General features: G+C 42.0%; 2 protein-coding genes and 1 non-coding gene across 7 annotated transcripts; all 3 read left to right on the forward strand.

The window, feature by feature from the left end:
- The first annotated feature begins 300 nt into the window (after positions 1-300).
- Positions 301-4305, forward strand: LOC4345533 (uncharacterized). 3 transcript variants are annotated; one of them, XM_015792835.3, is made up of 10 exons: positions 301-796; positions 868-1006; positions 1405-1526; positions 1830-2033; positions 2126-2185; positions 2773-2911; positions 3025-3143; positions 3334-3558; positions 3679-3885; positions 3969-4305. In XM_015792835.3, the coding sequence occupies exons 1-9, from the start codon at positions 341-343 to the stop codon at positions 3871-3873; spliced, it is 1659 nt and encodes a 552-aa protein (XP_015648321.1). In that variant the 5' UTR covers positions 301-340; the 3' UTR covers positions 3874-3885; positions 3969-4305. The 3 variants fall into 3 exon arrangements, with proteins under 3 accessions (XP_015648321.1, XP_066159752.1, XP_015648320.1); XM_066303655.1 differs by having other exon boundaries at positions 3679-3876; XM_015792834.3 differs by having other exon boundaries at positions 3679-4305.
- A 227-nt stretch (positions 4306-4532) lies between these two features.
- TRNAY-GUA (transfer RNA tyrosine (anticodon GUA)) lies at positions 4533-4618 on the forward strand. Its single transcript is given in 2 exon segments — positions 4533-4569; positions 4583-4618. It is a non-coding gene; the product is annotated as a tRNA-Tyr (tRNA).
- Positions 4619-7885: 3267 nt separating this feature from the next.
- Positions 7886-13090, forward strand: LOC4345535 (protein NARROW LEAF 1-like). 3 transcript variants are annotated; one of them, XM_066303341.1, is made up of 7 exons: positions 7886-8153; positions 10082-10155; positions 10281-10819; positions 10896-11039; positions 11336-11576; positions 11761-12261; positions 12371-13090. In XM_066303341.1, exons 3-7 carry the CDS (start codon positions 10343-10345, stop codon positions 12778-12780), a joined length of 1773 nt encoding a protein of 590 aa, XP_066159438.1. In that variant the 5' UTR covers positions 7886-8153; positions 10082-10155; positions 10281-10342; the 3' UTR covers positions 12781-13090. The 3 variants fall into 3 exon arrangements, with proteins under 3 accessions (XP_066159438.1, XP_015650266.1, XP_066159437.1); XM_066303340.1 differs by lacking the exon at positions 10082-10155 and adding an exon at positions 8589-8699 and having other exon boundaries at positions 7979-8153; XM_015794780.3 differs by lacking the exon at positions 10082-10155.
- Positions 13091-14094: the final 1004 nt, after the last annotated feature.

Genomic DNA, 14094 nt, shown 5'->3' on the forward strand with positions numbered 1-14094 from the left:
CAAACCAACGGTCCACAAAAGAACCATCGCGGCGCCATAAGAGCAAGTATAATAGTGAGCTATAAGTCTATACTTACGTGGAGGAGAGATGTAACAAAAAGTTAAGGGTGTTGGCTCTCATGCAAGAGCTAACTTAATACAAGCTCCAAGACAAATACAATTAATATATAAGTGAGAGATAGAGAGATGAGAAGAAAATTGTAGCCAACCTTATAGCTTTAAAATTGGCTAATAGTAGAAAGTGAGCTCCATTATTATCCTTCTCTAATAAGCAGAGCAAAATCTTCCCAACTATTCTCCGTTCCAATATCTCCGGCGACTCGCGGTTTATCCCAATCCAATGGCTCGCGCTCTCTCTCGCCTCCTCCTCCCGCCCCTCTTCCTATGCCGCCCTCTCCCACTCCCACCCCTCCTCCACCGCCGCCGCCGCGTCGTCCTAAACCCTAGCCCCAGAACCCTCACCACGCGCGCCGAGGCCCTCTTCTCCCGCCACTCCCACCTCCTCCCCGCCGACGACCGCTCCCCCTCCCCCTCCACCCGCGGCTCCGTCCAGCCGCCGCCGGACTATGGCGGCGGCGGAGGCGGAGCGGGCCCCGGGACCATCGCCGCCATCGTCACCTCCCTCGGCGGCGGCCCCGCGGCGGTGGGGATCGTGCGGCTATCCGGCCCCGACGCGGCCGCCGTCGCGGGGCGCGTGTTCCGGCCGGCCAGGAGGGCGGCGCCGCCGTGGCGGCCGCGCAGCCATTTCGTCGAGTACGGGGTCGCGCTCGACCGCGATGGCGGCGTCATCGACGAGGTACACTACTGCGCGTTGGTTTTGTTTTGATTTGATTATCCGCGCGTGCTAAATCTCGCGATTCCTGTCAGGTCTTAGTGGTGCCGATGCTAGCTCCGAGATCGTACACGCGGGAGGATGTGGTGGAGCTCCAGTGCCATGGGAATGACCTGTGCTTGCGGCGTGTGCTCAGGGCCTGCTTGGAAGCTGGTGCTAGGCTTGCTGACCCTGGTTGGCTTCCTACTTAATCGATGGATATGTTGATTTCCCCTTCTTACCATGCTTGTCCTACAAATTTCTTAGCTCATAGAGCTAACAATGACAGATAATTTGTTGCTATATACTACCTCCATATTTTAATGTATGACGCCGTTGATTTTTTGTCCAACGTTTGACCATTCGTCTTATTCAAAAAATTTATGTAATTATAATTTATTTTATTGTGACTTGATTCTTCATCAAATATTCTTTAAGCATGACATAAGTATTTTCATATTTGCACAAAAATTTTGAATAAAACGAATGGTCAAACGTTGGTTAAAAAGTCAACGGCGTCATACATTAAAATACGGAGGGAGTATGTTTTTTCAATGCATTACGGCTCATCGCCAAATTTATGTCTTTTCCAGGTGAGTTCACTGTTCGTGCGTTTCTGAATGGGAGGTTGGACTTGGCACAAGCGGAGAATGTGTCAAGGCTCATTTCAGCCAAATCTGCAGCTGCGGCAGACTCAGCATTGGCTGGCATACAGGTACGTGTGAGTATGTCATGAGCTTATGTTGTGGCAACTTGTTTTGGGTACACAAAAACAAAATAAAATATAGGTGGGGAAGTGTTAGAAAGGTTTGGGATTTAGCAGAGATACCGAATGGTTAAATACTCGAGAACAGGAAGTAACTGAAACTGTTGTTTCTTTCTGTAAATTTGAAAATTTTTACATCACGAGCTTCAGTTCAGCTCCTTTGAGAAGCCCATTGTGGAAAGCTTTATTAAGAAACTGAATGCTTGCACAACATGCGTGGTGGTCTGAATTCTAAATATGTTTTGGATGCAGGGAGGCTTTTCTGCACTAGTAAAATCACTGAGATCAAGGTGCATAGAATTGCTCACTGAGATTGAGGCCCGTCTAGACTTTGAAGATGAATTGCCTCCTTTGGATCTAACAATGCTGGTCAGCAAAATTAATGGTATGAGACAAGAGGTTCAGGATGCTTTGGACACTGCTAATTATGATAAGCTGCTACAATCTGGTCTGCAGGTATTTTCTTTGTATTGTATATTTCTATTTAAGGGTTGAAATAAAAACACGATGAATATGAAAATAAAAAATGATTTTATAATTTCTGGCAGGTAGCAATAATTGGCCGCCCAAATGTTGGCAAGTCAAGCCTGCTGAATGCTTGGAGTAAGGTATGTGCTTAGATATCCCTCCTATATCTTTTGCATAGTTAACCGTCGTGTGTTTTCCAGTTGTCTCTTTTTATGTTAGCATGCTCATGAAACCTATGTCCATACTAAGACACTGATGTGCATGCCCTATGCTCCTAATGCCATCTGATTTGTATGAGTAATTGTTTTACTTTGTGTAACGTCATGGGACCTAGATTCACTTGAATCCCAGATGTGGACGGGGTTGCGCATGCTTAGCAACTCGCTTGATCTTTTATCCTCACATAGGCCAACATGCACTTTTTGTCAGTAGCTTAGTACTGCTTACCAAATGGCACAGACCCATGGACTACATGAGCCACACATAAATTTGGACGGGTTTCACTTTGTTCCTTTTCAGCAAATTCTGAACTAAATACAAAACTAAAATTTGTTCTTTTTTCAGCAAATTCCTACAGTGTGGATAGTTAGGAGTAATGTTTGCAGTTCTCTTTTTTTTTTTTTTCATGCACCACATTCCTTATACGTGGAATGCCATACGTGGTTGTGATTTCTCTTGGATTGCATCCAAAATAGTTGATATTGGAATTTAAATGATTAGCTTGCAGAGTGAAAGGGCTATTGTTACTGAAATAGCTGGAACCACAAGGGATGTAGTAGAAGCAAATGTCTCAATTCATGGCATCCCTATTACCCTTCTAGATACTGCTGGTATAAGAGAAACTGATGACATCGTGGAAAAAATTGGTGAGATATTATCTTGGAAATATTCAATGCTGCACAGTGCATACTTGTATAATGGTAAAGGCTTAGGCGCTTAGCTTGTCCTGACATAAGTCTTTAATTGGGCTCTTACACAGGTGTGGAACGATCAGAAGCTGCTGCACTGGGAGCTGATCTGATTATTATGACAATAAGTGCAGTTGATGGGTGGACTGAAGATGACACTAAACTTATTGAGCATGTGTTGATCAGTAAGGTACGTTCAGTTTCATCTTCTTGCCAGTTTTCCTGCCTTGTTCAGTATTGCTGCCTAGCTGACTTTGGTATAAGTTTTACGTTCCTTGTTCGGTAGTCCTTACAGTTATAGAACTCCTATTAGATATCTTGTCTGTGTCCATTCAACAGTACTACATAGTGACTATTTTATGTTCTCTTTTGAATATCAGAAATCTTCAGGTGCTCCAGTGCCAATGGTCCTTGTAATCAACAAGGTAGATTGTGCACCATTTATTTCAGGAGAACAGTTTGAACAATTCCATGGAGTTTTCAAAAAACATGTGCAAACATGTGCAGTCACTGGTAAAGGCATTTCTGAGTTGGAGAAGGCTATAATAGAGGTCAGAGGTCTTGAGCCTGTACCATCAGAGGGACGGCGATGGACTGTAAATCAGGTAGGTAACATAGTATTCTCAATAACAGAAGGGAAATAGTTCAGCTGTTAAGAAATTCAAAATGTTGCATATGCATGATGCTTTAACTGCTTGTGAAACTCTTTTGTATGCATTATGCAGAGGCAATTTGAACAGCTATTGAGGACCCAACAAGCTTTTACTAGGCTAGAGTCATCTATCAACGAGCAGTTGCCGATGGACTTCTGGACTATAGACTTGAGGGAAGCAGCATTGGCTCTTGCAACAATCAGCGGGGAGGATATCTCTGAAGAAGTCCTGAGCAGCATATTCAGCAAATTTTGCATTGGAAAATGACTGGCAAGCACGGTAAACTGCATATTCTTGTTGATCCACTGAATATGGTTACAATCAGTTGTTTTGAGCCGAAGATCTGTTTGCAACTTGAACAGGCAGTAACATATATCGGCGCATAAAATTATGTGAATTGCCAGTCAGTCACCATCCGACTCATGTTTGAGACACAACAGGAGTACATGACTTAGTTTGCTCGAACATATTGATGATTGAGCTCAATGACTGGCTTCGAGTTTACTAGATTTTTCACCGTTCACTTGAGCAGCTGTGCTATATATGCTTGCAAAACTTGCCTCATCTACACGAGCAGTTTAGAGGCAGTTTATAGCTCTGTAATGGAAGAAGACTCATATGTACTGCTTCGATCATCCTCACAACTGTTTTGAATGACTGCCACAATGTATGGATATGCCTAGTGCTTGTGATTGGCAATTGTGCTTTGGTCGCGCATCTAATGGCAGACGGCTTGACCCTAACATATGCAAAAAGATATTCTGGAATCACAATCTAGTACAGTAACACATCACCTGAATGGTGTGTTAGTGAAAAGGCCTCTATCAATTTATCAACCATTTGTATCGAGTTAGCCTGCTTTTGCAGGAACACACCACCTGCTTATTTAAGTTCTATACATAATAACAAGAAGTGTTAACCACAAACCGACCTTAGCTCAGTTGGTAGAGCGGAGGACTGTAGTCGTTGCAGTTAAATCCTTAGGTCGCTGGTTCGAATCCGGCAGGTCGGATTTTTTTTCTTTATTTTGCAATTTTCCACTCCCATTTTATTTTGGGCCAACCTTTTTTTTTTCTTTTTGCAATTTTTCACTCACGCTTTATCATATTATTATTATTTGCAATTTTTCACTCCGACTTTAATTTGGCCCAACTGCTTTATCTTGTTCTTGGAGGAGTGCTTGCTTTTTTTATGCAATTTTTCACTCCCATTTTGCTTTATCATGTTTTTTGGAGGAGTGCTTGCTTACCAAATAAGTAGAAGTCCTCACCCTCACCCTTATCATGTTTAGGAGTACTTTGCTTACTAAACAGTCGTACGCGTATCTTCTTAAAGAAACATTAATTATCGTAAGAATCCACGCTAAACAATACCCAGCTATAAAACACCATAAACTCTCGATGCACCGACTTAATAAAGTGTTACCACCTCCCCATTCTAAACTATAAGCAATTTTATATTCTTTATCAAAAATTAAGAAAAAGTGTTGGAAAAACCAGATGCCTTCGCTAGCGAGTCCATACACCCACGACAACTATGCATGCATGCTTGTATACTCTAAGCAATCTTAAAAATGTTTTTTCTTCTTAATTGCTTATCCGATCAACAATCAAATTTGTACTCTTGTACTCATTGTAATTAAATTTTATAACAAGATTTTATATGATTATATTTCTAACTTTTTAGTTTTATTTTCATGTATCTTCTTTAACGTTGCACATGATTTTATTGAGATGTTTCAATAAGTATATTCTAATGCTTTATTTATTTGTAAATATTACGCATGATGTTCTTTGCTTTTTTAGCATGTATCTTTTGATGTTTAAATTTTATAGCAAGATTTTATATGATTATATTTCTAACTTTTTAGTTTTATTTTCATGTATCTTCTTTAACGTTGCACATGATTTTATTGAGATGTTTCAATAAGTATATTCTAATGCTTTATTTATTTGTAAATATTATGCATGATGTTCTTTGCTTTTTTAGCATGTATCTTTTGATGTTCCATACATGATAAAAAAATATTGCAACAAAATTAAGTATTTCACTCGTTGGGACATTTTGTACGGTGGTAATTGGTTTTACGGTTTTTTAATGTTTTATATCTTTGAAGCATTTCACTATTTGAGTTGAAATATTTTACAAGATGATGGACTATTTCTTTTATAAGTATTGAAATAATAATTTTGTAGGAAATATATTTGTATTAGAATATAATTATGTGACATCTTGTTATAAAGATTAAATTGCAGATATAAAGGCACAATCGAAACGTAAATCAAATAAATAATTTAACAACAAAAAATAGTTTAAAGGTAAGAAATTATATATTCATGTGACATATACACAATTACTTGGAGAGAGCAAGAAAGAGAAGGGGAGATGCAACGGGTAATTGCGTGCTGCACTAAGATGCAAGGAGAGAGGGTCATTGGTTTCTACGTTAAAAAAAAGGGGTATGCAGTTTGCACACAAACACATAGGTAGAGACTCGAAGAGCAACAAAGAGGAAACATATAGTCGCGTCCAAAAACTGAGCTAGAGGGAAAATATTTTCTTTTGGAAAACTTCAATGGTTAGATTTAGTAAAATTTCTTTTGGAAAATATACCGAATGGTAAGTAGTGGCATATCTTAAATACTGTTAAATTGTAATATCATGGATCAGATTAACCCATTATCGTAGCTAGCTATTCTTTCGGATAAAGAAATAAATCTTCATGGCAATCGTGAACGAGAAGTAGTGTAGTGATTTTTAGCAACTTTTATTTCTAGCTAACCTACGAGACATTTTGCTATTATAAAATGCCAACGTTGTTCACCTCAATACCGTCCCAACGTGATACAACCTAAAATACCATCACCATCATCCGCCAATATACTTACTCTAGAGTACTTTATCCAAATTTAACTCCTAAAAACACCCATATGATCAGTTTGCCAAAAAATTAGATAGTCAAATTTACCTTTTACTTCAACAGCTTCTCCAATACACTCTCCAATCTAATAATGAATCCTACATGTTAGTCTCCCTACCTTTTCACCCTTCTCCTTCACCCCTGCTCTCTCTCTCTTCTCCTTCCCACTTCTTCTTCCCCTTCCCTGCACAATCCCTCCACTCCCTTTCACAATGCTTATCTTGGCTGTGGCAATGACATAGATGGTGACATAGATGGTAGCATAGACGGTGGCACGACGTCGCCCTTCCCCTTTTCCTATCCTGTGGATCCAAGCGACGACAGTGACAACATGGATGGAAGGCGGTGATTAGGGGTGAAAACGGGCGGTTACAAATCAAATTATGACATTCCCATATCATAACCCGTATTGTCTTTTAAATTCGGAGCCGGGTACGGTTAGTACCGAATAACATATCACTCATCCTCTAATCCTATCCCATATTATTTCCTTCGCATCGGATTCGGGAACGGATATTAATTTGTATCTCTAATTCATATATTAAATATAATAAGGTAATTAAAGCACTAAAGAGATACATCAAGAAAAAATATAAAATATTACATATGAACACGTAAAATAATGATTAACCAATCTTTTATCACGTTTTAGGTGGATTTATAATAAATTGTCATACATATTTTATAATATGGGACATACGGGCGGATACATGTCTTCCCGTATCGTACCCCATATTTTCCTAGCGAATATTCGAACTCAGATAGTATCAGGTTTTTTTTTCCCATATTCCTCCCGCGAGCCTCAGGTCGGGCAGGCGGTTGGGAAATACCCGCCCTATTTTCACCCCTAGCGGTGATGTTGTGGGATATCGACAGACGGCGGTTGTAATGGCGCGGGGCAGCGATAGGCGACGACCACGACGAGCATGATGGCGTAGGACGGCGGCACGACAATAACACGGAACACCAATAGTGTGGATGGCGGGTGACGGTCATCGTCTCTAGCGAGGCTATGCCACAAACAGAGAGGGGATGGGGTTGAGTGGTGGGGCCTATGATTGGCAACACAAAATGACTCCCCGAGTTCAGCTAGTGAAATGATTCATTTGGTCAAGCTTGTAGCGAGAGATGACAACTCCGTTGGAGCATGATTTCCAGTTAGAGTTACCAAAATTTGGCTTAAAAAGGGAGATGACAACTCTATTAGTAGTACTCATTTACCGTTGTGACAGTTTTTATTTATCTTAATTACTATCTTTTTTTTTTCACTCCTAGGCCCCTAGGCACGTGAAAAGACCAAAGTGTCCAAAATCGATGAGAGCTCGTTCTTTCCTCCTCCCCCCAGTTCGTCTCTCTCCCACCCCCCTCACCGGCGCTCTTCCCCCGCGGCAGCAGCCCGGCCGGCCGCCGGCGAGCCCTTCTCTCGCGAGCCGCCCTCCCCTGGACGAGGATGCGTTGACAGCGCCTCCCCCTCCGTTCTTCCCCACAGAAGCGTCCTCCTCCTCCTACTCCTACTACTGGGCTCGTGGACTGGTGGTCCCCCCCCCTCCGACCACCGCCTCCCTCCCCGGCGACGACCATCCATGGAGCTCCACCGCTCTTTCTCCTCCTCCTCCTCCTGCCGCAGGTACCGTTCTCCCCGCCCCCCTAAGAATCTCGCCGGAGAGAGAGAGAGAGAGAGAGAGAGAGAGAGAGAGAGAGAGAGAGAGAGAGAGGGTCACAGATCCAAGAAGCTCGCGGCGGCGGCGAGTAGCGCCGGTGCCAAGTGCGCGAGAAAAGCCGCGGCGTCTTCCAACTCAACTACCGGCCGGTTGGGCGCTCCTCGGCGTCCTTTCCCTTTCCTCCTTTTTCCACCCCGGGGGGTGTGTGGGGGGGGGGGTCCTACACCATGTGCGCGCGGTGGTGGTCGATCCGTGGTAGTGGTGGGTGGGGTGAGAGAGAGAGAGAGAGCTAGTGCGCCGGCGTCTCTCGCCTTTTTTTCCCCTCCCCGTGCACGCCCCTTGCTGGTGCTCTTCTCGTGCTTGGATGAAAGGGAGATTTTAGGTTCAGATATGGGTTGCAGCAGCAGGTGGGAGAGACTGCGTCGCCGTTGTCCGTGCTGAGGAGGAGGAGGAGGAGGAAGAGGAGCTCCCGTGGCATTTTGGCTCGTCTCTGATTGATTCTGCTTCGGCTGGTTGGTGACTTTGCTGTTCTTGGCCATTCTGGTGTGCTGTTCTTTGACCATGTCGATTTTGTTGGTTCGTCTGTAGATTAGAGGGCCTGTTTCTTGCTTTGCTACCGATGAAATGATGTGAAGTTTTCGATTCTTTCAGTTTTAGGGATAGATCCTTTGCATTCTGAGTAGAAACTGGGAGGGTGTCTTTATGAACATGGAGGGGATTATGCTCCGTGCTGTTCTTTTGCTCTGCTGCTTCGCATTTTAGGCTTATCTGTGTTGTATTTTTCTCATTTATCCATGTTTGAGAGATTAGTGGAAATTACAGCAAATTATGTTTCTTCCCCCGCTTCTCTCTCTTTTAGATAGATTCCTTTGAAAATATGCCTGCCTTTTTGGATAACTTGCATGATTGGAATGGGGTCAGTTGATGAATACCCACCCACGATGTGGCCCTGTGATGTTACCATCCACGGGTGCAGCACTATGGGTGCCCTGATTGGGGGATGAAATTGAAAATCCAAGTCATAAACCATTTCGATTTCCAGTGTCTAGGCCAGGTCCTCTGTGATATGCATTGTGAGAGATCCCTTATTACTTAGTGATTATAATAGTCATTGTGAGGGAACACATCTCTGATCTCCCTAGCTTCATTCATTTTCCTCATTGTTGATGGTCTATCTTTCCCCTATGCACCCATGTAGTTGTGATCATCTCCTAGGTTGTGAACTATGCTTTCTCCAGTCCTCTTCCTTCTTTTTCAGCTTTAATTTTGAGGGAACGCAGTTAATATTAGAACATAAATATAACTATTTTTTTACCAATATGTGCATCACTGTGGAACTTCCCATAAACAATACAACTTATTTATTGAGTTCATAGAATTTTGGTGTCTCACATAAGGTGCCCATATGTTAGATATTCTCATAGCACCTCTTGTTTTACATCTGAATTTTGGATAAAATAAAATAGAAAATACTTTGCTGTCTCAATTTTGATGTGACATGTATCTCTTCCCTCAGTTAAACTACACTATGTTGTATGGGAAACTATGTGATGCCTTCTATATGATAGGTTTATGATGATTCCATTCGTGGTCATATTTAACATTCCAGACAATGTATGGGACATTTGTGTATCCCCGTATTTGCTTTTTACCTTAAAAATGTTTGCTGGCGTTATGTTTCATTTAGTTTTGTAACTTCGACCTCTATAGTTGTCTAGCATTCCATTTGTCCAAGTATTTTTATTCCAGTGGAAGGAATGGTACTTGCAGATAACTTTGCACTTATTCTCTGCAAAGAGAGCTTTATTCTGTTTACGCCATCCCCATTGTAGTGCTTTTTATGCTGTCTATCTTGCAACGTTTTTGATACTTATTTCCTTGGAATACGGTGCAGTGACACTGATTCCCCTGCTTCCTCTGGCAGTTATACATGCTTACGAATTCTGATTTTGTAGTCAAAATTTGTAGGTAAATTCCTTATTATAACCTGTCATTTTGTAGCTGATACCTGATGCAATTTTATTTTAGTTTTCTTAATTAATCTCCATGAACTTAGAGTAACCTACTTTGTTTCTTTATGTTTCTATTCTCAGTGGTAAAGTTACTCAACAGTGAGGATTTCTAAAGCTCAACAGAACTAGATGATACTTGCATAATGTGGCCCTCAGATATTTGGAAGGCGCATGCAGGGTCATCACAGTCAGAGGGATCAGCACTGGATATGGAGAGAAACGGATGCAACCATAACTGTTGCCCATCTCCTCTCCAACCAATTGCATCAGGTGGTCAGCACTCTGAAAGCAGCGCTGCATATTTTTCTTGGCCAACATCTACTCTAATGCACGGGTCTGCCGAAGGCCGCGCTAATTACTTTGGGAACCTACAGAAGGGTGTGTTACCTGGACATCTTGGCCGCTTGCCAACAGGGCAAAGGGCCACCACCTTGCTTGATTTGATGATTATAAGAGCATTCCACAGCAAGATCCTACGTCGCTTTAGTCTTGGTACAGCAATAGGCTTTCGAATCAAGAAGGGTACATTGACTGATACTCCTGCCATCCTTGTTTTTGTTGCTCGGAAGGTGCACAGGAAGTGGCTCAGCCCTACACAGTGCCTTCCGGCTCACCTTGAGGTATACGGATCATGTGGTTTAGCAATATATTTAGGTCATATGCAATTACATAATGAATTTACTGTGTCATACATAGGGACCGGGGGGAGTGTGGTGTGATGTCGATGTTGTTGAATTCTCTTACTATGGGGCACCAGCACCAACTCCAAAGGAACAATTGTATGACGAGCTTGTTGATGGTCTGCGTGGTAGTGATCCATCTATCGGCTCTGGTTCACAGGTTATATTGCCTTTTCATGTTGAAGTTACCATTTTCTTGATTCTGCATGACAAAACAGATAGGTTAATACTGCATCTTTCTTTGACTGTTTTATCAGGTTGGCCATTCTTAAGTACTCGTGTTTTTATTTATATATGGCCTTCTTTGCTGAGAAAAGATTATTTCTGCTCTTTTTCGTTGCAATATATTTTCCCTGTAGAGCACAATATATTTAGTTCTTCACTTCTGTACGTACGCACCCAACTTCATGAAATTGACACAGCTAACTTGCATTTGTTTCTTTTTTTAATCTTCAGGTAGCTAGCCTTGAAACATATGGTACATTGGGTGCCATTGTGAAGAGTCGAACTGGTAATAAGCAAGTAGGCTTCCTGACAAACAGGCATGTTGCGGTTGACCTGGATTACCCTAACCAGAAGATGTTCCATCCCTTGCCCCCGAATCTTGGGCCTGGTGTATACCTAGGTGCTGTTGAGCGAGCAACATCATTTATCACAGATGATGTTTGGTATGGTATCTATGCGGGAACAAATCCAGGTAACATTTTGCCCTGCCAGAACAATTTATTTCTGGAGCCTTCATGTTTTGGCATATGGTTGCAGCTTGTAGCATCTTGTGCCAGATCCTTGTTAAAATGCATTAACTTCTGCTCATTGCTTCTTTAGCTGTCATCTAATTTTTCATAACATATTTGTTCTGTAACAAATCATTTAATCTGCAGAGACATTTGTCAGAGCTGATGGTGCATTTATACCGTTTGCTGATGATTATGACATAACTAGTGTTAATACCTCAGTCAAAGGAGTTGGAGTCATAGGTGATGTAAAGGCAATCGATCTACAATCCCCAATTAGCAGTCTCATCGGAAGACAGGTTGTCAAAGTTGGAAGAAGCTCTGGTTTGACGACAGGGACCGTTGTGGCATACGCTCTTGAATACAATGATGAGAAGGGCATATGCTTCTTCACAGACTTTCTTGTTGTTGGGGAGAACCAACAAACATTTGATCTTGAAGGGGATAGTGGAAGCCTTATAATCTTAACAGGAAAAGATGGCGAAAAGCCACAGCCCATAGGGATTATATGGGGTGGCACAGCCAATCGGGGGAGGTTGAAGCTCAAAAGTGGTCAGGGTCCTGAGAACTGGACAAGTGGGGTTGATCTCGGACGGCTTCTGGATCTATTGGAGCTTGATCTAATCACTACAAGTGAAGGACTACAAGGTTTGTGCTTTCTTAAAACTGAAATCTCTACCACAACATGATATTTAGTCCTTTCGGTTGTAACAAATAACTGAGAAACTCCAATGGAACTCTTTGATCTTTGGTACAGAGGCCCTAGAGGAACAACGAATTATTCTAGCTGCTGCTGCAGCAGCAGCTAATTCAACTGCTGGGGAATCGTCACCTGTTGCTGGTCCTCAAGAAAATGAGAAAGTTGACAAGATTTACGAGCCTCTTGGAATCAACATCCAACAGCTTCCAAGAGACAATTCAGCCACCTCCACAGGACCCGATGAGTTCCATGTCGACACGGTGGAAGGCGTCACCAACGTCGAGGAGCGCCAATTCCTCATTGGCATGTCTCCAGCACGCGAAGGCCAAGAAGCCAATGGCGACCTGAACAACCTTGCGGAGCTAGAGAATTCACCTGAAGACATTTGCTTCTCCCTGCATCTGGGCGAGAGGGAGCCCAAGCGACTCCGCTCCGATTCGTCGCTGGACATAGACTTGCAGAAATGAAATGAAGCTGTGTGCTGCTGTTCCATCACCACCCAGCTCTGTATAACCTAGTGAAGGCAGTTCCATTCTATGAACCCAATAGAAATAAATATGGGCTAGGTATTTGTTTCCGGAAACTATCTAGATAGGTATCCGGATAATTTCTATCGTTTTCACAGGATACAAGCCTTACTGTATTTGTTTCTGTTTTTAAAAAATTTTCTGAATTCGTTTCTGTTTTAGGTACCATCCAAAATTATCTTTCCGACACTGGCCGTTTTGAAAAGGTGACTGGATGGTTATAAACTATCGAAACCGATTTCATCACGCCCATCAGTTGTAAAGACCCATATTGTGTGTATTGTTGCTTGCGCACGATGGAGAGAGGGAGAAGCACTGTGAGCGTTAAGTGTACGCATGACCTTTGTTTAGTTTGATGCGTTGTTAGGAAGTTTGAAGCTCACTTGGCGGCACGAATTGGAGGCCATACTTTTGAGTGAATTTCACAAACTGTAAATATGTTGTCAAAACTATAGCTTTGCTGTAAATTTTAGCTGAATGTTTTACAAAGCTGCAATGATACCAAACCATATTTGTGACTCCAAAATTTATTCTCCACGTGAGTTTGACAAGTGAGCTCAACTTGCAACAATCCAGGTATTGCACGTGTACTTGACAGGTGGATCTGATCTATTAGTTCAATAAAGTTTGTAATTCTTTAATAAAATCATTAGCGTCGTAGTTTTGCGAAATTCTCATTTGAAATTGTAGCAAAGTGATAGCTTTGATATAGGCTGTGTTTAGTTCACGCCAAAATTAGAAGTTTGGTTGAAATTGAAACGATGTGACGGAAAAGATAGAAGATTGTGTGTGTAGAAAAGTTTTGATGTGATGGAAAATTTGGAAGTTTGAAGAAAAAGTTTGGAACTAAACTTGGCCATAATAGTTGAAGCAAAGGGCAACACTGCAAAGCGAAATTCTCAGCTATTTTGTTGGACTTGGCACAAGCAGAGAATGTGTCCACGCTCATTTCAGCCAAATCTAAATCCTAAACTCTAAACCCTTGGCACAAGTAGACTCAGTATTGACAGGCATACAACTATACATTATATAAGTATGTCACAAGCTTATGTTCTTGCAATTTCGTTTGAGTACACGAAAAAAGGGAAATGTTACGAAGGTTTGAATTTTAAACCCTTTTACATCAGGGAGCTTTAGTTCAGCTCCTTTGAGAATCCCAATGTAGAAGGCTTTTCTGAAGAGGCTGAAAGCCCAGTTGCTCACACAACATGGTCTGAACTGTACATATGTTTCAATGGGATCGAGATCTGGTGC

Source organism: Oryza sativa, chromosome 8, assembly GCF_034140825.1.
Source record: "Oryza sativa Japonica Group chromosome 8, ASM3414082v1".
Classification (NCBI taxonomy): Eukaryota; Viridiplantae; Streptophyta; class Magnoliopsida; order Poales; family Poaceae; genus Oryza; species Oryza sativa.